We start from the raw sequence: 27,633 nt of genomic DNA, 5'->3' as shown, positions 1-27,633 counted from the left end.
AGGGAAGGTCAGGTCACTGGTCAGAGAGGCAGTGGTCAGGTGGGGCCAGTGCTGGAGCCCAGGCCATACTAGTGACGGTGGCTAATCATAAAAGCACTTCCCAAGAGCCAGGCACTGGTCTATGTGCTTACATATGTTCACCAATTGAATCTTCTCAGCAGTCCTAAGAGATTGGAACCATTTTTATCATCCCATTTACAGATTAGGAAACTGAGGCACAGAGAGGTTACGTAAATTGCCTAAGGTCCCACAGCAGGTAAGTGGTAGGGGCAGGATATGAACCTAGGCAGTCTGGCTTAAGAATCTGTCTCTAACCTCCACACTATACTTCTCAGTGCCATTCCCCTCTCAGCTCTGGCCTAGCGATGCTGGGTGACCTAGAGCTGGTATCATTGTTTCCAGTGAGATCCACGCGAGGGCAAGGGTGCTGGGTGGGACATGAAGCCTGCAGACTGAGATGCACACCTCAGGATGGAGCATGATTGCTTTTACTTCTGCTGTCAGAACAGACTGCCCTAACCCCTCCCTAACGTATCCAGAACAAAGTCCAGAGTCCTTGGCCCGGCACTCAGAACTCTTCTCTCGTTTGGTGCCCAGCCCCCACGCCCTCGGGACTCCAGGCACTTGGCTAACTCCTGAACCTCTCGGTTCTCCTGAGCTGCTGGGTCTTTGCTCACACTGAGTTCTGTCTGGAAGGCCATTCTCTTCCCCCTATAGAGCTCTTACTGTCATCTACCCTTTGCTCAAGGCCTGGCTAAAATCTCAGGTCCTGAAGGAAATACTCCTAGAACTTCTCATTCAGCAGTAATCTTTCCTTCCCAATCCTCACTGTGCACTCTGTGGCAGAGCCTTCTAATTGACTACCCACATCCCCTGTGTCTTTGTTCCTTACTGATGGGAAACTGGTTTTGTGGGAGTGGTCATGGGACTAAGTTCTGGCCGGTGGAGTGTAAGTAGAAGCTGGTGGGAAGAGCTTTCGGAAAAGTTTCTTAAAAGGGAGGCTGAGCCCAGGCATCTTTTGCGCTCTTCCTCATTTCTCTGGCCTGAACTGTGGACAGGATGGTTGGAGCTGAGTAGCCATCTTGTGACCAGAAGGAGATTTTGCAGATGGACATCTTATACCTAGCCACACCAGGCCTGGTCCGCCTGGTCCAGAGCTCTTCTTCATGAACAAACAACAAACCCCTCTATTGTTTACGGCACTGTATTTGGGTCTCTTACTCAAAGCTGAACACAATTCCTAATGGATACAAGCCTGTACTGCTATTAGGGCAGCTCTCCCAGCCTGCCTTCCACGAGCATTACGGAAGGATGCCTCCGTAGACTGTGAACAGCTGGAAGGGTAGAGACCATCTCTTCTCCATCTTTGATTTCTCTGGGTGGATGCTCCTTAATATTGGTTAAATTGAATTTTTGAATCATGAAAAATCCCAAGGAACTGTCTGCATTTGTGCCTGGCACTGAGATTTTGTCAAATCAAATGATGCTTCAAAGTAGGTAGCTCATGACCTGGGCATCAGGAGAGCACCGCTATGATGGTGCTGGTCACATCGAAGGACCACCCAGTCCTCCACAGGGCAGCTGCCCAGGGACTGACCTCTTGTGTCCACGGTGTGGCAGGGTCTCTGGGTCCTGCCTTGGTCCATCTAGTCATGTCCCCCAGCCAGGATCAGAATTACCCACCTTTGAAACCAAAGGACCTTGGGTGCAGGGCCTGTGAGCAGGCTGTGTTCAAAGTCAGGGCCACCCCACAGCGGGGTCCAGCTCCTGAGGGGCAGTGGCTCCATCAGGGTGGTGTGCGGGGACCTATGGGGGAGTGTCGCCCAGCCCTGCTCTCAGGAGTCCCTCAATGGCTGAATAAGAAGAAACAGCCTCCTGAAGGCGCCTCAGCCATGAAAGCCCACTTCTCACCAGGAAGAAGTGAGTGAGATCCCTTACCTCCTGGAACTCTCGATCTGGGTGAAATCCACCCAGGGAGCAGTGCCCACTTGGAAACAAAACCTCTGTCCTCAGATACCCAGAGCCCTGAGGGCAGAGCAGGACCTTCGTGGTCACTGAATATGAGCTGGCAGGGACCCAGCTCTCATGGCCAACTTTCTCACTTTGCACAGGAAGAAGCAAATCTGGTTCTTGTTTTGACCTTTAAAATCTGGCCTGGAGAAAACCCGGAGTCCTCACTCCCAGCCACACCCCCAAGTCTGTACTGGTTTTCCCGTAACAAGAGAGTTTATCCAGATGGTACGACAGACAAGGCAGTTCCTAAATGTGTGCTTCCCGCTCCTCAGCACAAATGGAGATTGACTCCTGGGTGACGGGGGACACCTTTCTGCCAGCTTCCCCTGGCTGGGACCAGAGAGTTGCCCAGAAGAAGCAGGCAGACGTGCCCTGGGCAGCCCTCACTCCTGCCACCTGGCCCTCTCTCACCTCCTATTTCTTGCCAGTGAGGTGACCTTGACTAGAGGTACAAGGGATACTTGGCTGGTGGGGATGACATTTTAGTGAGCACCTATTACGGCAGACATGTCCCTTTATGTTATTTTTAACGCTTAGAACAATGGGGCAAGATAGATATTCTTTACATTCTATAGATGAGGAAAGAGAGGCTCAGAGTCATTTTGCAACTTGGTTGAAGGTCAATGAAGTGGCTGAGAGTGGCGCTTCTTAAGCCACAGCAGGCCTGCCTGCCTTCAGGACCCGTGCTCTTCCTTACAGTAAGCCACACTGCCCCCAGCCGTGACCACGGGACTAACTCGTTTGCTGTCTAAAGACTCATCTGCGTCCCCAAGCCCTCAGGGCCATGGTCTGGCTAGTGCCCAGCAGACTTGGGGATCCCTCATTTCCCACTGGAAAGAGCTGCCTGGGAAGCTGACAAGAGGCCCCAGCCCTTGACTCAGACGCTGTGGGCCATCTAATTGCAGGCCCCTGGCTCCCTCTGCATTGCAGAAGCAGGTTGTCATTTCTTCGTGGCAAACCCCAGGAAGCGTCTTTAACTCCAGGCTCTCAGGGACGGGTGGGAACAGCAGTGTTTTCTCCCAGCCAAGGAGATGGAGCAAGACCATGGACAGCCTCTGCCAGAGAACATATAATTTCCCTGGATTCACTGGCGACAGGATGCACTGGGCCTCGGCAGCCGCCACCAAGCTTTGATTTCCTCTCTCTGCTAATCCAAGAGTCTGTTGTGTGACTTCAGCTCCTGGCATCCCCGTGTTCCCACTCCCACCCTGCCCTCTCCACTCTTCACACAGCCCCCAGAGCTCCTTGCCAACCCTCCAGGCAAAGACCTTCTTGGAGAGAGGCCTCCAACAAATTGCCATACGCCATTCCGAGAAACTCTGACATCATCTACAAGAACCCTGAAAATAACTAAACTCAGACACCGCATTTGCCCCCTTTCCAGCGAGGGGTTCACCAAAGAGACAGAGGGATGAAAAGGGACAGAAAGATCCCAACCTCGGGCCTCCTTTACCACTTCCCCCTTTCCGGCCCCTCCCCGGCGCAGGCTCTCCCCCCACCACCCTGGTTTGGGTGGATTGTGCTAATGTCAGCAGTGTGATGAATGGGGATTTCAGGAGGGGAAAGGGCTTTGCTGAGCAAGGAGAAAAAGTTTGGTGTGTTTGATTTGGTTTGCTGTTTGCCCTCAGGAAATCTGAGCTGGGTTCCTGAACATACCACATAATGTGTCATCAAGACAACAGATGAATTCTCAAGCTCAGCCGACCGGGAAATTGGAAGCCAGAGATGGTGGGGAGCGCCTGACTCCACTGGGCAGCCCGGCCGGTGGAGGATGCCAGATGGGCTGCGATAGGAGCCACTGGGCCCCTGGTGTGATGATCGGAGGGCCTCCAGGTTCCCTTCCAGCCCAACTGTCCTCTGGCTCTTTGGTTTACAAGCTCAGACCTGCTCAGGGATGACCCACCAAACAGACTAAACACATGCTCAGTAGCTAGCATGTTGGGGACACCCAAAAATGAGAATAAAAATAATTTTTGAAGGACTATGATATTTCCAAAAAAGCATCAAAGTAGTCATCATGGGCAAAGCCAGAAAATTATTGGCCTTCCTTCTAATTATTTTCTGGTTTGAAATTGCTTTATTTTGAGTTACATATTGGCCAGGGTATAGGCACCATACTCTCTTCAGGGCTTGTTGTCTCCGAAGTCCTAACCTGCCCGCTATCCTGCCTTCAGAACACATGTGCCCCAGGCTCCCCAAACCCACAGGTCCTGCCTGGTTGGCACCACCTTGATGAGTTTCTCTGCCCAAGAGTCCCAAGCTCACATACCCAGTCTGACTTCCTCTTGTACCCCAAGTCTTAATGACCCAGGCAACAGAGTCCGAGGTGGTAATGCTGCCCAGCCCTTTTTCCCATCACAGCACACAGAACAACAGCTCCGGGGCCCTGACTGTCGCAGCCCTGCTCTGTCTGCACCCTGCCAGACTGCCCCAGGCTGAGGGGATCCCTCAGGGTACACCTGGAATCCACACTGTGCCATCCACCACCAGCCCCCGGCAACCAGTCAAAGTAAACAAGGCCTCTCTTAACTGCTGCTATCCCCCGGTGTCCGGGGAGCCCTCTTACAATACTTCCTCCAGAGCTGCCTCGCTAATCGCATCCCTCACTCTTCAAGTCCTGCCAACAAAATGTACCTGCTTCCTCCTCCACTCTTTTGGGTTATCTCCTCAATTAATGTCTGTTTCTTGGGCATCAACTTAGGAGATAACCCAACACATTAAATGCCCCATCAGACCTACAGAACTACAGACTGTTGTAGGGAGGAAATGGGGCCATGACAGTGAAAGGACCTGAAAGCTCTATGCACACGGGAGGTGCTGGCAGCAGGCTTCCCAGGGGGCTGTGGTCAGAGGCCCTTGGAGGCTGGGGCTGTACCTCTGGGTGGGCATAGGCTGCTGCCGCGTCCCTCTGCAGGGCCGAGCGGATGTCCGGCATGCTATCCAGGAGGTTATCGGAGCAGTTCTCTTTGCCTCGTTTGTTCATCTCAGTTCGAATTTCTTCCATGTCCTCTTTAATTTTCTCGTTTTCCTTGGTGAGGTTTTTAGAAACTTCCTGAGAAGAGGAAAAAGGTGAAAAGAGAATCCATTAAAGTGCTCTGAAGACAAGCGAGAAGCAGCTGGCAGCCATCTTCTGCTCAGAGCACGGACACACACAGACAGGCTGAGGAATCGGCCAAGGAGCAAGTGGGGTCCCAGAGTGTGCCCAGCCCTGTGCTGAGGACAGTGCCAGGTCCCAGGCAGCCTTTAGGGACGGCTCGGCTCTGTTATGTCCCACTGCTGGAAATAATGCCTCAGACTGCCACAGCTTTCCTAATAATAACACTGCCATGTCCCTGGGCCACCAGGACACCTGTTCTTTCTCTCTTGTTTGTACATAGTCTGCCCTCATCCAGTGATGAGTAACATTACAAAAAAATTCCACTCACTTGCACCCCATACACCTAAACCAGTAGCTCAATTAATGAACGAAGGGTTTCCTAAGCAGTTTTAGAAGGGGTGCCCAAAGAAATACACTTAGTCTGCTTTTCTAATGAGCACAAACGATTCCCCAACACTTTAAAAGTATCATTTATGTAGAAAACAGATAGGCTGGCTTTAAAGTTTTCTATTTACCCACAAAAACAGTTTTCTAAATCACTCCCACTTGGCAAATTAGCTGTGTTCCAGACATGCTTCATACCAGAAAGGACCAACCTACGCTTCAGTCAGCCAACACTGGTGAGTACCTCCTGTGTATTTAAGGTACAGTGGGGCAGAAAGAAAGGCTCTAAATATGCCCAGGGTTCTTGTCCTGGTGCAGGGGAGAGGGGATGACAACTGTAACTGGGGAGAGAGGTCCACACTGCAGGGAAAAGATGACCAACCACATCAGGTTCTGTAAGTGGCAAACGTGAGGTTTAGTGAGTTCAGAGGAGGGAGGGAATGGACTAGAGGCCTGAGAGGCGCATCCTGGAGAAGGTGATGCTGCAGGGGATTTGAATCACGGACAGTTGTGGACAGGCTGAAAGGTGCCCCGTCTCCTCTAGTTATTTTTAGAGAAGTCTACTACACTGAGATCCAACATTGTCCAACTCTGGCCCTCATTCTAAGGTTGCCATGGGGATCTGAGTTTTTAAACGTGATGTTCTCCTTTGGGCCTAGTTTATGAGAGGGGTAGAGGAAGCAACCATGTAAAACAGAGGTTGCATTGGCTTTCCATCTTTGTTTAACAGACAGACATGGGAAGCATAAAAACTGAGTCATTGCCAGGCACAGCGTGCAGCCTGGTAGGATGCTGCTGATGTCCTAGAGGGAAGCCATGGTGGCTCAGAGCCGGGGCGGGGGGGGCGGGGGGGGAGTGTGCATCTATCCAGGCAGATGGTGACACCCTGACACTGTAACTCTGGTGGCTCCTACAGGGGCTGCCCAGAAGAGGCCACTAGTTAAAACTCGCTTGTTAACACCAGCGAGGCTCTAGAACCACAGGCCGTGCTACTCCTACAGCATTTCCCTGCACGCCAGCTACTGAGCACTGGAGGGGCTCGATGTGTCCTGGGGGGCTTGGGCCCAGCCAGCCTCTCTAAATCTCACAGAAAGAACTGTGGGAGCTAAAGCCCGCGAGAAAGAGGTCCTGTTTCAAGAATCCCCGGAAAGAGTGGTCTTACCGGGTGTGTCGTCATTCCCCACAGGTGCCATGAGGGGCAGTCAAGTGCAGAGGTTAAGAGCATGGATGTTGGAGGAGACGGTCTGGGTGACATCTCAATGCTGCTAGTGCTGAATCTGTGATCTTGGACAAATTACTTAAACTCCCTGTGCTTCAGTTTGCCCATGAGTCCAATGAGGATAAGAGCAGCACCTGCCCTCTGGGTTGTTATGAGGAGTACATGACTTATACACGTGGAAGTGCATGGACATACTAAGTCGTTGCTATTTTTCATAGAATCTTACAGCTGGAACGGACTCCAGAACTCAAGCCTAACCCTTCATTTCATCTGTGAGGCCCAGAGTAAGGGTGTGATTTGCCCAAGATCATAAAACAAGGGGCAGAGCTGAACCCAGCACCCAGCTTGCTGGCCCTTGCTTCTTCACTTCCCTCGCTGGGTCACTAAGAACACGAGGAGAGGGTCCCGGCATTCAGCCAACTCTCAAGCAGCACTGAGCACATGAAAGGGGCCTGTGAATACCTGCACTTTGGTCTCAGGATATATGAGAAGATTTGCATATGCAAAGAAATATAGACATGTTGGACTCCCCTAAGTCCTTGCTACTCAAAGTGTGGTCCAGAGACCAGCCACACAGGCATCACTCCATCACACGGGAGCTCGTTAAAATGCAGAATCTCAGGCCCCACCCAGACCTGCTGAATCAGAATCTGCATTTTAACAAGATCCCAGGTGATTTGCATACACATTAAAGTTTGAGAAGCACTGCCTTCAATGTAGGAAGCTTGGGATACAGCTGCTGGAAAGGGGGCCAAAATGCGTGAGAGGCTGTTTTCTGGGAGCCAGCTTCTTTCCGGGGGCGACAGGGAATGTTAATGTTCCCGATGCCTTAGTGAGATTCAAGCATTTCCGTCCATCCATAAGCACCTGCTAAGAGCAGTGCCTGGTGTCTCCCCCTGAAACGCTCATGTCCTGACACATATAATGAGGCCCAGCAGGGCCAGGGGTTCAATATATTACTTCTTCATTAACTCATGGATGTGTTCAGTTCTGGGCGTTGAGAGGTCGAGTGTAAGCCAGACTGGTGAGGACCCTGCTCTGATGAAGACCACCGTCCATGAGGGGAAGTAAGCAATAAACAAGAAATAAACAACAAAGCATTCACTAACTGAAAGTCAGTCAGGGCGATGGGACAGATGCAGGTTCTGACTCCTCGGCAAGGTCAGGACAGGACATGTCTCTAAGGTGGGGACTGAGGTGTGCCCACATCTGCTGCCCGGCCACGGCCCTAGGACTCCACTCTGGGCCTAAGTAGCCTTGCTATTAAAATAAGATGCTGCCCGATTCCTGAACACCTTGAAAGAGTCATCGGCACTGGCCCATACATTCCCTGTGAGGCAGAGAGGCAGCTCCACAGATTTAGGTCCTGCCTCCCAGATTTTGGGGTTTCTAGGCCCCTCTTCTCATTGATTAATAAATCTCCACTCCTCTTTCTGGTTTTAGTGAGGAGTCATTATTCTAGGTTTCCATAGAGGAAGGTTTGAGGCAGTCCTGGCCCTGAGAACCCAGAGGAGCAATATAGTTTATTCCCCTCACGGGAATGGCAAAGCCCGCCAGCCACCTGAATAAACACCAGGCTGGCAGTGGCATCACCCTATTGGCCTGCTGGGCCGGGCCAGCTGGTGTCCCCCAGGTCAGCAGCAGCAGGCCCCTCCTTGGCTACCTCCCATTCAGCCATCTCTAACCTGGAGGTGCTGGCCTTGCAGGGGTCCCCACTCGTCCCTAGGGCTCTGCTTTCCTCACACCAAGAGGCTTTTGTGGGGCACTTCTCAGAAGGCATGGGGGATGCCACCCACACAGGGCACTCTCGTTCCTGCCCTGGCAGAAGGGTGAACGCCATGACTTCATGCTTCAGGCTCTTCCCTTGTGGGACAGCTGCAACAGTGACATTTACAGTGTGTGCAGCGTGGCTTGTGGGCGGTGACGGCAGTGTGGTGGAGGAGGCGGGAAGGGTGCCTATCTAGCAGGGGCAAGCACACCACATGGCCCCTGCCAAGGATCCTGGCACTGTGAAGAGGAGGGAGGGGGGAAGGGAGGAAGAGCAGGTAGATAGAGGCCTGTACAGAGCCAGTCATGGCAATTAAAGATCTGGGAACTCTGTCACGGGTCGTTGGGCCAGACAGAGCCAAGGAACTGAGAGGTGTTCACAGAACAAGTGTCATGTGCTGGAGGGGCATGCATTTGGGCATCAGAGAGTGCTTGCTGAGAGCAAGCCTGCAGTGCCAAATGGGGACAGGTGTCCCATGCTGACTACAGCCAGATGCACAGATACCAGAAGGGAGAAGTGTGCAAACTAGGCAGGGTCCCTGGGAAAGAGGGAATTGGATGTAGGTGGAGTTGGGGATACAGCTGGCAGTCAGCACTGGGCAGCACAGTTGGTCAGAGCACAGCTTTAAGGATGGTCAACACAACCAGGTGTGCAGGCAGGTGAAACGGGCGTGGGGGGTAAAGCTGTTCCATGGGTACAAACTGTGTTGTGGCTTTGTCCAGCTGTTGGGCAAGTGTGTGTGTGCCTGGGTGAGAACACGTAGCAGCTTAAGCCAAAAGCGTTGGGACTCAAGGGAAAGATGACCATGGTGCAGAGCCCTGGCAGCTCTCTGTGGTCGTGTTCTCCCCACCAGAACCAGGGACAGGGGTGTGGTGGGGGAAGGTGCTGGCGCTGGAGACCAGATATGAAACCCACACCACGGTCCCTGCCTGGTTATGTAACCAAAGAAGGCAAGCGATGGGACCTCTCCAGGCCCCAGGTGGAAAAAGGAGGAGTAGTGATACCTACCTCACCGGGCTTGGTATGGAGAATGGATGAGGGGCTGCGTGGGGCACAGTGCCAGGCACAAAATAGGGCTGGACACATGTAGGCGAAGCTGGAGTGGGACGGACCCTTGGGATCTCAGTAGCAGATATGCAGGTAGAAAAGAAAGGGGAGCTAAGGTCTGGTGTGGCTCGGACACGAAGGATGGCGAGGACCCAAGGCTGGTGTGTTCTAAAGAGACACACTAGATACTTGTAGGAGGAGACTAAGCTGGACTGCAGCTGGGCCAAACCTGGGCCCAAGTCATGCGGCAAGCATGGGCTCCCACATCTGTGGAGGCCGCCTGACCCCCACCAGTAGACGGCTGGATGGGCACAGGGCCCAGATACAGATGGCAAGCCTGAGGGCAGAGGGACAGGCTCCGTTGGTGGAGTAAAGTGTAGGGGTAACTGGACCCTCGGTGGGAGGGCTTGAGGTTCCCATGAGCTCGCCCTATTCTTCCCCACTCTGAGCCCTCCAGGACACAACTAGGACCAGGTGGCCTGGGACAGCCACTGCAGCCGACAGGTGTCTCCAGCCCCTGATAAGAGAGCTGGAGAGGGACAGCAGCTGGGAACAGCCGGTGCTCCTGAGGACAGGACAGGCTGGACGTGGCACAATCCCTCTGACCACAGCTGATGGAGACAGGCAGCCGGCCTGCGTGCAGGGGGCCGCCAGCTGCCACATTCTATCGCTTCCCCAACCAAACAGCTGTTGAGCGTCTAGTCCACACCAGATGCTGGGAAACAAAGATGACTTAGACCCAGCTTGCCCTCAAGAAGTCCACAGCCTGGAAGAGAGTCAAACATATAAAGAGCAAGACATTCCAGGCCTCTGAGGATGAATTTCCATATTAGGGAGAACCCCACACTTTAACTACAGCCACGTGCTCCCTCACATCCTGGCAGCTACGAGCTGTTCCTAGGCCAGCAGGTGGAGAGCTGACTCACACCTTAAATCCCTTTAGCTAAGAAGAAAATCTTTCATTCCACAGTAACAAATTAGATGTGAAGTACATATAACCCCAGGAGAGGTAATATATTGACTTGAACTCATATTAAGATGTAAACTGAATTAAATAATGTTAGAGCTCAAATGTATCTTAGAAGTATTTATCTGCAACCCTTTCCCTTTTCACAGCTGATGACACTGTGGTTAGACAGGCTGAGTGATACTCGCTCTCCAAGGATGCACCTGAGTCAGGAGAAGAGTAAAATGACTTAACAGCAAACCCTTCCCCGGAAGCCGATTTGGTCAGGAGAGACAGTGAGCACTGGGGGCGTCTCAGTGGGAGTGGACGGTGGGCAGGAGGGGAGGCTTGGAAAGACACAGCTCCCTAAGTCACAGCCAGGCCTGCACACATGAAAATTACATTTTCCTAGTAGTTGGTGAAAAGATATATCCCCCAGGGTCTGGAATGCTCCTTTGATCTTGCCTTCCAGACCAGAAACACAAAGGCCACCAAATCCTTAGGTTTGGGGGAGAAGCCTCAGCAAGGTCTGTGCCAGCACATTCTGGGGAGCAGGCCAGTTCTGGGTCTGGTAAATCCATCGTAGACTGTAAAGCTTACGTGGACACAACGCTATCAGGAGAAAAGGCTTCAGAAGATACACAAGGTTCCACACAAGGTGTCCATCTGTGCTCACGGACAGGGTTTGTGAACTCCAGCGGGTAGAGGCGAGAGAAAGAGAAGTCAAACACACTAGAGGGGACAGGGCTTTGCCAACAGAAATCACACTTTGGGAAGCTTGTGGGCACACATCTATTTTAAGAGCGCAGGATATGCACCCATTCACACAAAGGCATACACATACACAGCCATATGCACATCCAAGTACTTATAAATGTTGACAGGTGTCTGGCAGCTAAGTAGAGGCGGGGCATTTCTTCACAAAGCTTTGCAATTTTGATTGGCATGACTTAATTCAACTAAAGCCTTGATGCTAGAAGAGATTATTTTAGTGATCTGTCCCTCAGTTTGTCTTTTTCTCCACTTTGACAATAAACCTCCTCCTGAAAACAGTACTTATACCCCTGCCTCTTGTCCTGCTGCCTTCAGAATCCATTTTTAGGCCTGGGCAGCCTACAAGTCTTTGGGTCCCTGGATGCACTGAGAACTCAGGGGAAGAGTGTCCTTGAGCTGAATCAGGACCCCTGCCAGGTCTACATGCAAAGGACAGGGTTCGCCTTTGCCTTTGGGAGCTATAGATTTCCTGTCTAGACTTCTAATTCCCATCTCTTCTGGCACCTATGCCCTGTGCCCACCCCCACCCCCAACTCCAACACATTCACCTTCTGTGTATGTGTCCCCCTTCCCAGGCACTCCCGGAGAGGCTCAGCCTGGGTCTACCACATTAAAGCTTCTTGGACTGCTGACCACCTTGGATGCTACTTCTCACTTGGACCAGTTCTAGAGGAATGCCCGTGGGACTTCAGGCCTCCACCAGGTGAACAGGAAAGATGTTTTGAGGGTTAAGTTTTTGGAACACAGTGAAATGGCCCTACTGAGATACACACTCCAAACTGACACACAATAGAAAGTCTACCAATCCCAAGTGTTGGTGAGAGTGGGTGTGGAACTTTCATACCCTGCTGGAGGGACTGTAAACTTGTACTACCGCTCGGGAAAACAATTTGGCAATTTCCCCTGAAGTTGAAAAAAGCATAACTAAAAGCTCAGTAGTTCCATTTCTATGTATATACCATAGAGGAATGCACGCGTGCGTGGGCCAGGGTACACGCACAGGGACGTTCACGTAGAGGGGTGCTCCTGGGGCTATTATGAATTACAAAACAGAAAACAACCCCCATATCCATCATCAGTAGAGCTGATCAACAAATTGTGGATATTCATACAAGAGAATACTACACAGGAATAAAAACGAATGAACTACAAGACATAAAAACAACATACGTAAGTATCAAAAACCAAAAGTTGAGTGAAAGAAGCCCAACACACACACACACACACACACAGGATTCTGTAAGATTCTATATATTTAGAGTTCAAAAACAGACAAAACTATTGTCCTTAGATGATGAAACTAAAGGAAACTAAGGAAGATGATTAACATAAATTAACATAAAAGTCAGGATAGAGGTTCCCTACAGGGAGGGGGTGTGAATAGCAGAGGGCATTTTGGGTGTTAGCCTTGCTGTGTTTCTTGAGTGGGGTGATACTTACACTAGTATTTGCTTTATAATAATTTGTTAGGCTATACATTGTTTGTGCACTTTTTCTATGCATGTGTTATTTTTCACAGTTTAAAACAAAAGCTTAACCAAAACCACGCCACTAAGCAGAGATCCCACAGCTGATTTTACCAAGAGGTGAGACTCTGAACAGCTCAGATTCCATTTCTCTCTCCTTCCTTCCTCTTTCATCTGCAAATGGAGTTTCCATTCCTACAGCCTCCTACACACCCGAGGTGGATATACACGTGTGCCCGCTTCTACCGCCAAGTCCTGATCTGACGCTGGGCAAAATGCCCCTCCAACTGACCCCTTTTGTCTGGTCTGACCTCCAAAGAACTCCTCTTGGGATTTCAGAATATCCGAAGACGGGGAGCAGAATTGCACTTCCATTCCTCCTGCAGAGCCAGGCTGCAGGAGTGTTTTTTCCATTTACCCAAGATTCTGCCTTTTCGGTGACTGCAGACGGCAGACAGACTTAGCCAGCACAAGCCAGGAGACGAGTGGCTGGACCTCAAGCCAAGAGACATTGCTCTGCTCTATGGGCCCAGGGCCCAGACCCATCTGTGACTACTGCCACACCACAGCACCCTGTCGCTTTGGACTGCCTGGTTTGGGGAACTTCTCACTGCATGGGACCTTCCCTAACTCAACTTTAATCCTATTAAGGGGATTTATGGGATACAGTTACGGTTCTGCCTAGAAATTCCCTTGGAAGGGTTATTGTTTTAAGTTTTGGTTAGGAAAAACTGATGCTTCCAGAGCAGACAGCGATGATTCAAAGAAGCTTATGGCGTTGATTAGAAAAAGCCCTGGACCAGGAACCAGAAGGCGTGAGCTCCAGCCTATACTGTCCTAGCACCACAATCACAGAGAGAGCATCTAATTTCCTTAGGTCTCTCATCCTGTCCAGCTCACAAATGAGCTAAATGTATACAGAAGGCTTTAAAAACCGTAAGTGCTATACAAATATAAGGGATTATTATCATTATTATAAAGGTCCAGTTTTCGCTGCTAAACATATCACAGTTTTGAAAAGAAGAGAACTCTCATCAATGTAACTAAGATTCGTTTTGGCAAAAACCCAGTTATTGTGTGACTGCACAGAAGACACCATCCTGCTGGGGTAGTGGCATTGCACCAAATTCACCCACATGCCTACCCTTTGCCAAGCAAGGAGGGCTCAGCTGCTAGACCAGGCTGGAAACAGATTATGGCCCTTGAACAGAGCTGGCCTTCTCAGAGGCTGAGTGTCTGACCTTGGCCTCAAGAGCACTGTGCTCTACCCCCGGAGCTATCTTTCCCAGGCTGTGTTCTCCAGACAGAATAAAAACCATATGGCTGCCAAGGTCAGGTGAACACAGAAGAGGTGGCTGTCAGCCTGTTCCTATAAAAATGCAATCCTTTTTTTTAAAGGGGTATTGCACATTTGGATGGTTCTGGGGGCCAAGAGAAAGAGAGGCACTTTCCAATTTCCAAAGTCCAACTGGATCCTGGTTTAATTCCTTTTGAACTCTTTTGGAAGAATCAGAAAGTGGTTTTAAATAGGAGAAAGAATCCCAAGGCTGCATGAAGTCCATTGGTTGTAGGATAGTGTTGACCATTCCCAATCTCATCATTCCAGCTGTCAACATTGGGGAAGGAGAGAGCCAAGATGCTGAGTGGCCTAATTCTCTTAGGGAGCCCCTCCAGGAAGAGGGGGCTGATGAGAGTGGGCTGATGTGGTCCTGTTTGCCACTGTGACCTACCTGCAAAGCTCGGGCTCCGGTACCCTGATCCCACTTATCAGACCTTGTAAAGTGATTGTGGCCCCACCAATCCTCCCAGAGCAAATGGCCACATGCAGAAAACACTTCATCACAGCTCTGGGGGAGCCAAGCCTAAGGGTGGGTGGAGAAGGAACTGGTGTTCACCTTCTGGGAACATTTTTAGGAGTGCAAGGAGAGTGCTGAAACCAATCCACGCAACTACAATGTTTCATCGTCCTTGTCCCAGCTCTCTTGGCAAAGTGATGGGGCGAAGTTTGCCCCTACTCACTGGCCACAACCTGAGTGCCCTGTTGCATTTAATAATTTCAAAGTACTTCCAAAATGCCTAGCTCACCTTTCACCCCTCAGCAAACATACAAAGTAGGTAGGGTGCCTTTCCCACTTTACAGATGGAGAAAGTGAGACATGGCTGCTTAGCAGCTGCTAACAGAGTAATTCACTCTGTCCTGACTCCTAGTCCAGGGAGGCTCTTTCCGCCAAACTAAAGAGCACTGATTTTTCATATCTTAACATCTACTAGTCACCCATCTGGGAACCTCAGCTCCTCCATGAGAGACCCCCTCCCCAGTACCCACTTTTTCATGAAGAATATTGATATGTTTGCATGTTTACACTGTTATTAAATTTACCACTTAGAGTAACATTCTGAAAATTACACAGATGGATGTTAACTAGACTTATTGCAGAGATCATTTTGTAATATATACAAATATTGAATCATTATGTTATATACCTGAAACTAATACAGTGTTGTATATCAATCATACCTCAACAACAACAACAACAAAATACCTAGCTTTCTACTTGAAGCAGCAGCTCTGGGAGTCCCTGTTTCAAGTATCGGTTCAAGAACTGGATGCCAGGCAAAGAAACATATCCGTCAGCTTCTTACCAATAAAGATGAATGATGATCATTACTCTTCTGGTGACTAAATGATTTCTTATCTATATGTTCAAGCATCACAGCAACAAAACAATGTCACCATTATTACGTCCACAGCAACTTCTGTCTCCCACCATCACATCACATACCACTAACTGAAAACCATGGCACCAACTGTACATCTCTCTGGAGCTCAGCCATAATAATGTGGTGTCTCTACCTATGGAAATTACTTTACTAGTCCATTCTTCCTGGGTGATCAGCCTGAATGTTTTCTAGTAGGGAATATTATTTATTAGTAATCATTTTTATGTCTTCTTTCTCTAAAATGGATTTGAGATGGATTACCACACACACACAGAGGCAAGCACTAAAACAGTTAAAAAAAAAAATAAAAACCAGAACAAGATATTAACAACCATCTACCCAGGAGGGAGACGACTCTACCTTAAAACCAGAAGTAAGATGCTTATTGTACTTTGACATTTTATTTAGCTCTAAGTTCCCTGGAAGTCAAAGTAAAAATAGAAATACATCGGTTACGTGGTTCTTACGTATGAAAAAAGAAGGTATTTCACTGATTCTCTTTGTCACCAATAATTTGGCATGATTTTGGATGAACGTTTTATGAATATTTTTTTCTTTCCAGAGAATAGAATGGGTTGAGTCTAGTCGGGACACGTGCTTTCTGAAAAAGTACTGTGGGAAGTTTGATACACTTTTGGGCCTTATCGAAAGAAAGATATGGAAACCCAGAATCTTCCTTACCTCCTCCAGCTTATCCACTCGCCCCACCAGTTTGGTAGTGACCGAATGCAGCTTCAGGAGATCCAGGCCATAGAAAGCTCCTTCCAGCATGTCTATGATGGTGGAGAGCTATGAAACAAGGGTAGGGGTTAGTCCAGGGCTGGGGCAGACAGACCCGGGGGAGATGTTTCCTCTTAGACCTCTATGTTGGAGGCTCGACAAGGAAGCTAAAAGCCAGGACGTGAGAGGTGGCCCTCAGAAACTGGCACTTGTGTAGCCGGGCACATAAGCAAACACAATGGCGTCAGTATATTCTGCCTACTGGAATACTTGGGTAAGGAAATGGGAGAATCCTACAAGAACAAGTAAACCTGAGGTCTAGACATCTTCACCAAACTGTTTACACCTCTTTTATTAAATCTGTCAGTTGCACGCACATCTGTCTTCCCTACTAGACTGTGAGTTCCTTGAAAGCAGTGCCTATGTCATCTTCATCTTTGTTGCCCCAAGACCTGGCAGAGTACTTGGCCCATAACAGGTCATCTTTAACTACTCAACAAAGTGGCTTATAAACTCCAATGCCTTGAGGATATGCTTCTGAAACACTCAACTTCATTGTCTATGGAAGGCCCTGGAAGACACCAACAAGGTTTTTTTTCCTTAGCACTAAAAGCTAAATGGACTGTAGAGTAAAAGAGATCCAAAGACCCCTCTTTGAGGTGGAAAGCTGCCATAGGGCACCCAGCCTTCCCAGTTTTTTCCATATTGGCCCTTCTGCCAGTACAGAGCCACTAGGAAGAAGGCGGCTGTGGCTCTGGTGGCATTCCGGGCATGCAGAGTGCAGGCAAAGGGGCAGATGAGAGACACTGAGCTGAGCCTCCCTGCCAAGGACCGATCCCCAGGAGAGTTGGCTGGATACACTTTTGCAGTCTCTGCTCCCCACTCATTTCCCAGCCTTGCTTCCAAATGAAAAATTCCATGTATGAAATATTCATTTTCAGAAGCTCATTTTCCTCTCCACCAGAGGAAGACAGCTGAATCCCAGGTAAGCACCATGAAAGCTAGCTGATGAGCAGCATGCACTGGGATGGTTTTCTGACTCCTAATAGAAAATGTTGCCTGCTGTTGTTCCGGATGCCCCTGAGTCCAATCCCTCAACTGGGTGACTGAGCCTTTGGTTCAGAAAGTATTTTCACGGCAGAGCTGCAGCTCTGAGGGATGTGGCTGGATCCTGAGACATTCACTGTACTGATAAACAAAACTCTACTTACAAGGATATCAACGACTCCCAGTTACTGAGCGTGTACCAGGTTCCAGGCACAGCAGTGCACTGTACATGGTCATCATTAATGGAACTAGTCTCTATCAAGCCCTGACTATGTCAGGTGTGGTCCCAAATACTCAGCAGTTGTCATCTCACTGATTCTCAAAATGACCCAGAAAGTAGATGTTATTATTCCCACTTTTCATTCAAGGACACTGAGGTCAGAGAAGTTAAATCACTTGAGTAGGATGCTACAGTAAGTAATGGCAGAGCAGTGATCTGAACCCAAGTCTGTCTGGCTCCCAAAGCAAGCCCATCTCACTACCCAACACTGCAAGTGGAGTGGGGCAGGCAGGCATCAGATGAAACCCTCAGCCAACCGGTGGGGCTGCCCCAGGTAGGGTCTGAGCTTCCCCCCCCTGTGGACCATGATCACAGGATCGCACCTTGACGACTGGATCAAGCACAGACCCCAGGCCTCTCCTTCCCTGGGTCGCCTAGACCGTGTGCTGAGGACTAAAAGACTCCCTGCTCTCTGCGTGTCTCTCTTCTCTTTGAGGTGCCTGCTGGGCTGACAGGAAATCGTGGCAGTAACTCTCCTGAAGAAGAACACGGAGTTCTTTTGGCTGGCGGGGCCTGGCAGCTGCTCCAGGCCTGTCTCCTTAAGGAGAGGTAGGCACACTCCGCTCTTGGTGTCCCCTTTAGACATCAGGGTTGCAAATGACCAATTTGTCAGATCATCAGCCTCGGATCCACATGCAACACTCTAGGGCCCAGGGCCTGACCTGCTTTAAAGGTGAAAACAGGTTCCACTTCTTCGAAAGCCTACGATCCCCCGCAATGGCCTTGCCAGACTCATGGGTCCCTAAAGCGCCCTCTCACCCACGGCATTACCCCACACCGGGTCCCACCTTCAAGTCCCGGCTGTCCGCCTCCCGCAGCTTCCGGAGCCTGAAGTCTCCCTCACAGGGATTGAGGGCCGACGGTGGTGCGACACAGGCACACTTGCAGGACGAGCCTGAGGTGATGGTTTCCACGGTGTAGAAATCTTCCTTCCTGGAGGTCCCCTCGTTGACCCTCTGGCAGGCATCTCGGCCCAGGGGTCTCACTACACACTTGCACTGACAGTCTGAGCCCTCAGACACGGCCTTGACCTTGTCATAGTCACCCAGCAACTAGACAGACAGACAGAGAGAGAGGGAACAGGTTGGGGGTGTGCAAACACAGGCCTCAGTCAGGGTCCTGAAGAAGGCTCTCCATTCACTTTGTCAAATGTCCTATGCTGATGGGAGACCTCAGACAACTCTGAGCTGTGGAGCAAAGAGGTCACTGCCACACAATTTGCTGACTCTGACGTTTCCTTGAGGCACTCAGAGTTCAGTTCTCTCCATTTGTCTTGGAAAGCTGTGCATTTCTCAGGGGGCCTTAGCCTTTCACCATTTAAAGGAAGAAACAAATGAGCCCCATCATTCTTTCAATAGTCCTTGCCTTAGCTAGAATCCAGATTTAGATTAAATAAGGAAAAGGAGAAGCGATGATGGAGGGATTGGAAAGCTGAGATGCAAATCTGAAGATGACTTGCTTCTATCCTCATTCATTCCTTCAGCATTTGTTGAGTGCCTACTTGGGACTGTGCTAGGTGGTGTCAGAGGTGAAGGAGAGGGCCAGAGAGCCTGCTGCCAAGGAGCTTACAGTGCAGGAGGTATATAAATAATAGTCACACCAAGGAGAGAGCCATCAGTGCCCCCGAGGTGGCGAAGTGCAGTGGGAGCTCAGAGAGAGCCACGGAGAACGGCTCCAGCCATGCACCAGGGAAGACTTCCTGGAGGGAGCGGTATTTAAACTGGGCCTCGAAGGATGGGTTAGATTTGGAGAAAGGGAATTGGGAGGAGAGAGATAGGTCCAGAAGTCAGCAAGGTTTACTCAGCCTCAGGGTTCACTTGGCTCCTAGAGCAGCTTCTGCACCCAAACCCTAGGCCAAAGCCAGGAAAGTGAGCTGGCAGCGCTTGCTGCCTCTACAATGCTAAACATTTCCTTCTGAGCGCTTGCCCCTGCCAGCATCTCCAGGCAGGAAAACACGCAACAGCAGGCTTTCTGGAGCCACCATCCTGGGCACTTGCTAGAGAAAAGGCTCCTCCCAGCTCCTCCCCAACAGATCCTGCATCCCCAAAGCCGGTGCTCCCTTTCTAGGCATGGAGAAGGGCTCCCTTCATTTGACTAATGACCCCGGCAGGCAGGCACTGAGCTCGCTGGAGTGGAAATGCTCCTGGGATGCTGTTTAGGGGGAAGAAGGCTTGTAATGTTTTTCTTGCAAAGGTTGGGTTTCTCCTAAGACTAATATTTGTATTGGGGCTGTTGTCAAATACAGAATGGATCAGCAGAAGAAACAGCTGTAGTTCAAGGTGACTTAAGCGGCTGGTCCTTATGGGCTGACAGTAAATTGTAGCTGTCTGCTCTCTGAAACTCTGCCTAGATTCCTACGGAACCCTGCTCTGAGACCCTGGGTGGATTCCTTCCTTTCAGGGGGCTCGGGTTTCAGGAAAGCTTTTGTTGTAGGCCCTCCAGAGCCCCCATGTGAAGGACATTTATGTCTTTTCAATTGAGGGGTCAGTGCGAGGTTATGAGTGGGTACAGGGCATACATTAGCATAATTATTAAAGGGAGGGGGAGGAGACTAGTGTTTGAGAAATGTCAAAGTGGAGCTGATCGTTCTTTCTACTGGAAAGAGACAAGACCCAGTCCGAGGGCTTCGTGAAGCTGCTGGCGGAGCTATAGGGATCCTTTCTCAGCCATCCCTCATCCTCAGGATATGGTGACACCCACCACACATCATCATGCCAGCTCCGGAGAGCACGAAATAAACACTCCAGAGAGACTATCCCTTACAGTCATGAGATCTGGGCTCAAGATTGTCAGAAGACCCAGCTGTACCCAGGTCTTTACTGTTCCAGTACTCTTTACTGTTCCAAGACTTATAGCCCTCATCTAGAGAATGGAAATGAGGGTGTGTGAGGGTTGAGTCAGATAAAGCAAGTGAAAGTACTCTGTAAAGGGACAGTTACAAAGCTGTCACCATCAGCTGTCACTGGCCCCCCACTGATGATCTGCCAGACCTGAGTGGATCTGTATTTCCACTCCACCTCCCCAACACGGGCGTCTTGTCGTCAGTCCCTCAGTTTTGGGGTGACCTCACATTTATCACACACGTTGCTGCTCTGTCTTCACCCCATGCTTGTCCCTGAGTGTCTCACTCTGTGCCCTGAAATATCTCCCCGGGGTTACCCAGTCTGCCTCTTGTCCAAAATGCCTGCCTGTTTTCCCATTCCAGTTCTGACAAACAGCCACACAGACAAGAGATGGCCATACTTTCCACAACCCTTGAACCAAAAGGTTTTGGTGTTGCTTTTTTCCCTTCTTCTTAGGGAGTTCTGAGTTTCCATCTCCTCTCCTTTCTCCTGATTTGGTAACCTTGAGAGAGCCCATGAGTTTGGAAGGAGGACCCATGTCCTTTCACTTAAGAAAATATTCTGATAAATGAAGTCAATGCCCCTCCCTTCGGTAATGGAGGGAGAAACAGCTGCCTCCCAGCGCTTCAGTGAGGACGGTCTTCTGGCTCTTGCCACCACCCAAGGCAAGAGGAGTGGGCATGGGACTCGCATCCTACCTGAGATAAAACGTTCTCCTGGTTGTCCGCTTCGTTTTGCAGAGTCTCGTCCTCCGTGGGCGCCACCGTCTGTACGTCTGGGAGCTCGCTGGTTCCTGCATGAGGAGTGCTGGACCCCCAGTCCGCAGCTACCACCAGAGCGAAGCAGAGAACTAGCAGCAGAGGCTTGGCCATGAGGGACGCGACAAGAAGGGGCTCGGCCCCCTTGGAGAAAGGCTGGGGTCGGGGGTCTCGGCAAGGACGGAGGCGATAGGGTGTCTTGGCTGGAGCCCAAGGGTGGCTGCTCAGAGCGCCTTCTAAAGCTGGGTGCGGCTGAGCGGGACAGGAAGGTGCGCCCCAGAGACCCTGGTCATCTCCTTCCCGACGGGAGCAGCCCTCGACTGTGCCGCCCCCGTGGAGAGAGGGGCGCAGGGAAGGAGGAGGTGACGGGGAAGGTGGAGGTGGCACGGGCGGGCCGCGCGCGCCGTCCTCTGCAGAAGGGCTCAGCGGGAGGAAAGGGTCCGCGCAGACGCGGGCGGTGCGCTGGGGGCGGGCGGCGGGGAGCCTCGGGGCGCACGGGGACCAGCGCGGGGCGGCGGCGGCGGCGCGGCGGCGAGAGCTGCTGGGCGAGGGCGGCGGAGCGCTCGCGCGGAGGGAGGGGCGGAGCCTCTATTGTGCCGGGGCCGCGGGGATGCAGCCAGTGACGGCGCGGAGGAGGCGGAGGAGCGGGCCGCGCGCGGCCGCCGGGGGCACGTCGGCAGAGCGCCTCTCTGCTTTCACCTTCCGTCGATGTTGAAGGGAGAGAGTTACCCTCGGTGGGGTCCCTGAGGCTTGGGGATCACTTGTGCCCATTCTCGCCGAGGGGAGCGAGTTTGCTCTGAGTGGGGAGGCAGGCACCGAGCGCTCGCCCCAATCCCGAGCCTGCAGGCATCCTCGGCACACTGCTTCTGTTGCTCCCCGCGAGAGAGAAGGAGCGTTTGCTCTTGGGCATTTCTTCCCCCACCCCCCGACTTGACTCTGAGCAAGATCTCGGGCAGCTTTGAACTTAGCGCCACTGGTCGTTTGCTTGCCTGCCACAGCTTTAGAACCTGGTAATACCTCCACCCAGAGGATGACTATTGAACTCCCTGCTGGAGTGCGTCCGCAGTGGTGTAAATATTAAATACAAAGAGAGTGGCTGTAAATCTCTAACACTCTTTGAATGTCCCTGTGGGGGAAGCTACTGCCCGAGAAGCAAATGATTATCAAAGGGAACAGCTCTGACTATCTTCGTGGTCTGGGACAGGTCTCAGGGTCTCTGTTAAACTAGATGTTCTCTAAGAGGGCGTCTGCCTTCAAGAGTGTGCAATTATGTTGCAATGTCCCTTAGTGTCCCTTTTAGACACCTACTGTGAAGATTAACAGGGTATGAATTTAAGGAAAGGCACTATACCTTCCAGAACAAGTGCCAACCTGAAAATATTGAACAGAGCCAGGCCACTTCAAAGATGTGAGAGATATTATTATGCATCCTTGGGAAATTCAAACACCTTGCCTCTGTTATGCTAAGCAATGAGGGTTGTAATCATCTAAGTAATAAACTAAGGCGACTTCAGCTCGTATAATAACCCTTATTAATATATTTTAATTTTTTTAAATCGCGGTTTATGGACAAAATCGAAGGTTCTGGGTGTCTGGGCTTGAGGAAGTGTCACACGCACACACTCAAGACTCTATGTAAGCTATCAAATATTTTCCTAAACCAGTTGTGTGTAAACATCTATAAAATATAGTTTTAAAATTCAATTAAAATAAGTGTTGAATGTCAGCTAGATGCAAGATAAGCTAGGTTGTTAGATATTTAATGGGAAGATGAGATAGTCCGTGTCCTCCAGAAGGAGTAGGGGTGGGAGAGGGGTGGTAAGCAGAATAAATACTCAAATCATAGGGCAGAGCAGCAGGATATTCCATGGGGCTTCAAGGAGGAATAGGTCCCTTCTAGTTGAAAGGTCAAGGTTTCATGACACTGGAGTGACACTGGAGATGACTGGGATGATGGGAAGCTTTCAAAAAGGCAGTAGATAAATCAATAAGATGTAGGCAAGAGAGAGAGGCCATTCGGGGCAGACAGACCAGCCTGAATGTGCGTATTCAGATAGCAGACTGCTGCTCACTTCTCAGGGAAGACTACTTGACTCCACCCCAGGGTGATTCCCCTATTATATGCTCCCATTATACCACGTGCCTCTTCTTCACAGAATTATGGGAAGTACGTTTTTATAGGCCTTTGTGTGTGTTTCAGTAGTGCCTGTCTTCCCCACTAAACTGTAAACTCCATGAGGGCAGGGCTCTTGTCTGGTTTTGTTCATCATTACAGTCCCAGAGTTTAGCCAGTGCCTGGAACTAAGCAGACACTAAATAAAATCGGTTGACTGAGTGGGAACTACAAATAGTCCAGCTGGATGTATTCCCAATGACCTTCATAAATACGATCTTTGTATCCATCAGTGTGCATTTGACTGCAAGTAGCAGAAAATCTACAATGGCTTAATCAAATATGAGTTTATTTTTCTCCCACTCTCAGAAGAATTGGAGATTGGCTGTTTGAAGTTTGGTTCGGCAGCTCAGTGATGTCATCAAGGACCCAAGCTCTTTCCATTTTCCACTCTATTATTCTTAAGGTATTGCCTTTTTGACCTAATCATTATTGGTTTAAGCCACTCCTTTGCCATACTCTTTTGCCACACATTTAATTTCCCAATCTCTCTTGCAGCTAGGGGTAGCCATATGATTCCGTTCTGGCCCATAGAATAAAATAAGTCTGCGGAGAGTTTCTAGAAAAGATATTTTGCTTCCTGATAAAAGAAACAAATAGGGGAGAGGAGCTTTCTGGTGCTACCGTTCCCCCAGTTCTTGTCTTTGAGTACAATCATGGTGCCTGGAGCTGTGGCTGCCATCTCATGACCATGAGTCCTTTCTCCTGTTGAACTGAAATCTATCTCCTTTTAAAGTCCACTTTTAAAGTTTCCTTTTAAACTTCAGTCCTGTGGTCCTACACAGAATAAATCTAAGACCTTTCCCACAAGACAGCTTTTCTTCCACTTAAAGATAGAAGGTAAGTACCTTCTAAATCTCCTCTTTCTCAAGCTAACTACACCCACTTTCTTCACCTTTATCTCCATTTTATTCACCTGTTTCTCAGATCACATGGCTTTCCAGACCTTCTGTTATTCTGGTTATTTTTTTCTCTAGAAAAGCTCCAGTTTGAGTAGATGTTAGAGCACCTTGAAACCATTTCTTCTCTTCTTCTGGGCACTGTTACTTTATTAACGCAGCCCAAGATTGCCTTAGCTTTTTTGGCAGTTACATTGCACCAGTGATTCACATTGATTTATTTTTTTACATGTAGTTTTTTCCTTTTCTTTCTTTTTTTTTTTAAGGTGGATTTTATGCTGGTTTCCTCCATCCTGTGCTTTCCAGCTCTGTTCTTTTTCTTAACCCGAGTACACGCCTTTACATTTTTCCCCACTAAATATTATAATGGCCTTGGCCCATCTTTTCATCCTGTCGAAATCTTGCTGGTTTTGCTCTTGTCAAAGTTTAGGGTAATTTCCAAATTCAATAAGCATAGTTTCTGTCTTAATTCAAAGCATTAATTTTAAAAAGTCATATTCATTCAGGTAGTACCAGATTCTAGAGCCTACCATTATAGGAAAAGTCTTTCCTTATTGATAGTAACCCTTTTGGTGTGACTTCTCAGTCAGTCAGAGGTGTTGGTGCCCAGCCCCCACATCTTCATCATGTCTACAAGCATTTCTCAAAAGACTCTTGTCACCTACCTTTCAGAAATCAAGATGCACTGTTGGTGGCATTCCTCCCACCTGCCAGTCTGATAACCTGACCTGAAGATCCTGAGATGAGCTCGGTTTGGATTTAGAACATCCAAGTTGACGCCCTGTAAACTCCTTGCATCCTTTGCTAAGTACCTACAGGTTCCGCTTCACTTGATCCTCAGCATATTGGTGTAAAATAAGCATTACTCTCTCTGTTTAACAGATGAAGTCACTAAGGCACCAAGGCAATGAGATGTGTGACGGCTACCCTGTACCATGTGCCAGGCATCATTTTGTGTTCAAAAAATCTCTTTTTTCAATGAGGAAACAGGCACAAAGAGGGACATACTTGCTGTGGAAATGTTCAAAGAACAGGGGCTCAGAAAGCTATGAGCTTGCAGCTTCAGCTACCTGAGACCCAGGACCAGTTTCGGCTGGCCAGCCTGTTGCTGGATTCTGGGGGTCCCCCCAGCTGCTGCATCCACCAGGCCTCCCCAGCCAAGTTTGCTTCTGGCAAGAGCATCTGCTTTCCAGTTTATCTGGGAGCCTCTTGGCTTTGTTCTGAAATTCATGTCTGTTGAAAACCAACACTTCGTTTGCCAGGTGGGGCCGGGCTGGCTAGAAATGACCTGCCACCTTAGTGTGTAATTTAGAAAATGCACCTGCCCCGCAGCAGCAGAATCAAAGAGCAGAGCAAAATCCCACGAGCAACATCATTCTGCCATCCCCCTTCCCTGGCTCGCTACGGGGTGGGAGCCCTGCCAGGGAACTGCCATAAAATGTTGGAAAGGGATGATGGAAAGCACGGCTGAAAATGAGGTCTTTTTTCCCCTGTTCACTCTGCTTTGCTGTTTTCTCGGCTTCTTGTTTTGCCTTTGATCTTCTGCATTTTCTCTCTCCTTTAATTCAGTTTAACTCATTTGTTGAACGTATATTATGAGCCAGGTGCTCTGCGGCCTGCTGAACACACGAAGACAAAGAGACAAGACCCCTGCCTTTAGGAGCTCATGTTATAAAGATTATAAATGTATAATCCTAGGGAGGCATACAAAAGAGCTTTTTTTTTTTTTCTTTCCCTCAAGATATTTTAGTAAAGAAAGAAGGTTTTCTTAACTGTGAGAGAGCTGGCAGGATGTCTTGCAGGCAATGAAGAGCCATTAAAGGATTTGGGCCAGGAGAATGCCAAAGTCAGATTTGCAGATTAGACAAGTTACTCGGGTGGTGAAGAGTAGAAAGCAGAGAGAAAGGCAAAGCAATAACCATAGTCCTCAGTTTGCAGACCACCTGGCCTCCTGAGCTGGTTCTGCCCGAGCCCGAGTCCAATGCTGGATGGGTCATTGCTGTGACCCAGAGGGGGTTCCCCTGCCCTCTATGACACATGGTGACCACGGAGGGATAGGCAGGCCGAGGCCCTTTGCCTTCCTAAGGAGCTTCCCAGGGCTGCTCCAGGGCACAACTCCAGGAGATACCGTTCACATCATAGCCACGTGAATGGACCCCCCGAGAATCGTGCAGCACAACCTGCAACCACCAAACGCTATCCTGGGACCGCTCAGAAACACTGAGAACAGCCTGGTGCTTTCTACACACTGTGATCTCTCTCTCCCTCCCCCCCTCTCTCTCCTGGTTCTAAGAGACCTCCTCGCTCACAAACAGAGCAACTATGTGCTATCATGTGGTTTGCTTTTTCAGGATATTCACCTGCCTCCTCGCCTTCTCACAGATGCCTGATGTCACTTTAATGAGTTCTGCCTTCAGTGACAAGCCTTTACGTGCAAATACACTTGGTAGGGGGAATGCATTGCCTTAAGTCTATCCCGGGGAATAAATAACTGATAACAGATTTTGCCTGGGAAGTAGCAGTGGGAAGACACTGTGAAGTTAAAAAGACATGTTATAGGACAAACCCAGAGAGGGGGACGTGGAGAAAGGGAAGGCCTGGTCCATGTTTTACTCCTTGTTAGACTAGAAATGAGGTCTAAGGACTCATATTGATTCCTGATCTTTAGAGATGAATAGAAACTGGTTCAGTAACACCTGGGAGAGGAGTAAGCCAGCTAGAAGACTAGAGATTCTAAAACTGTGATGAGTTTTTGGGAAATGCAAGCAAAATGGGAGAACAGGGGTTACAATGGAGGGAAAAGAAAAGGAAATAGGGAGAGGTGAGAATGGAGGGCCAGATCACACAAGGCCTGTGTATATGCTGGGAGTCTGGATTTTAATCCAGAAGCTATGGGGAGGGGGATGCCAAAATTGTTATAAGCAAGGGAATGAAGTAAATAAACTGGAGTTCCAGCTGATGGTCCTGGCAATAGCATACAGAATGGATTGGAGGGAAGGACTGAAGTCGGGAGACCTGTTTGGAGGCTGTTGTAGAAATCCAGGCATGAGATTGGAAGGCTCTGAGGAAGGAGTGGCATGGAGAGAAAGAGGTGGGTATACGACAGATTGAAGAGGGAGAAATAATAGACGTGACGCCTCTCTGGATATGGGGCTAGAGAAGGGTGAGGATATTAGTAAGAATTCTTGGTTGGAAGTAACAAAGCAACTTTATCCAGATTAATTAAAGAAGGGTTGGGGAAGGAGCCTTTATTATAAGGATATGGGAGTGTCTCATAGAACCCAAGGGCCGTAATGTCACTGGGGTCATTAGAGACTGACTTGAACTGGGGACTTCTCCGGTTCACACAATAGACAGAAAGTGTCCAGGCCACAGTTGCTTGAAGAGAGAGTGAGGCTTTCTTCTTCTCAGGCCCACTTCCAAATGCCCAGGGAAGGGACAATGGTCCAACATGGATCAGGCACCGAATCCTGAACTA

General features: G+C 49.6%; 1 protein-coding gene across 2 annotated transcripts in view; it reads right to left on the bottom strand.

Moving 5' to 3' along the window:
- Nucleotides 1-21,611, bottom strand: part of OLFML2B (olfactomedin like 2B) — a 36,101-nt gene extending 14,490 nt beyond the window's left edge. Inside the window, exons 1-4 of one of the 2 annotated variants that reach the window (XM_046683758.1) lie at nucleotides 21,024-21,611; nucleotides 18,271-18,534; nucleotides 16,117-16,224; nucleotides 4,889-5,065 (exon numbers count right to left, since the gene is read on the bottom strand). In XM_046683758.1, coding sequence (XP_046539714.1) covers nucleotides 4,889-5,065; nucleotides 16,117-16,224; nucleotides 18,271-18,534; nucleotides 21,024-21,197 — 723 coding nt within the window. In that variant the 5' untranslated portion in view covers nucleotides 21,198-21,611. The remainder of the gene's footprint in view (nucleotides 1-4,888; nucleotides 5,066-16,116; nucleotides 16,225-18,270; nucleotides 18,535-21,023) is intronic. The other variant, XM_046683759.1, reaches the window with a different exon arrangement.
- Between the last annotated feature and the right edge of the window lie 6,022 nt (nucleotides 21,612-27,633).

This window comes from Equus quagga, chromosome 13 (assembly GCF_021613505.1).
Source record: "Equus quagga isolate Etosha38 chromosome 13, UCLA_HA_Equagga_1.0, whole genome shotgun sequence".
NCBI lineage: Eukaryota > Metazoa > Chordata > Mammalia > Perissodactyla > Equidae > Equus > Equus quagga.
This window is presented reverse-complemented; position numbering and strand designations above follow the sequence as displayed.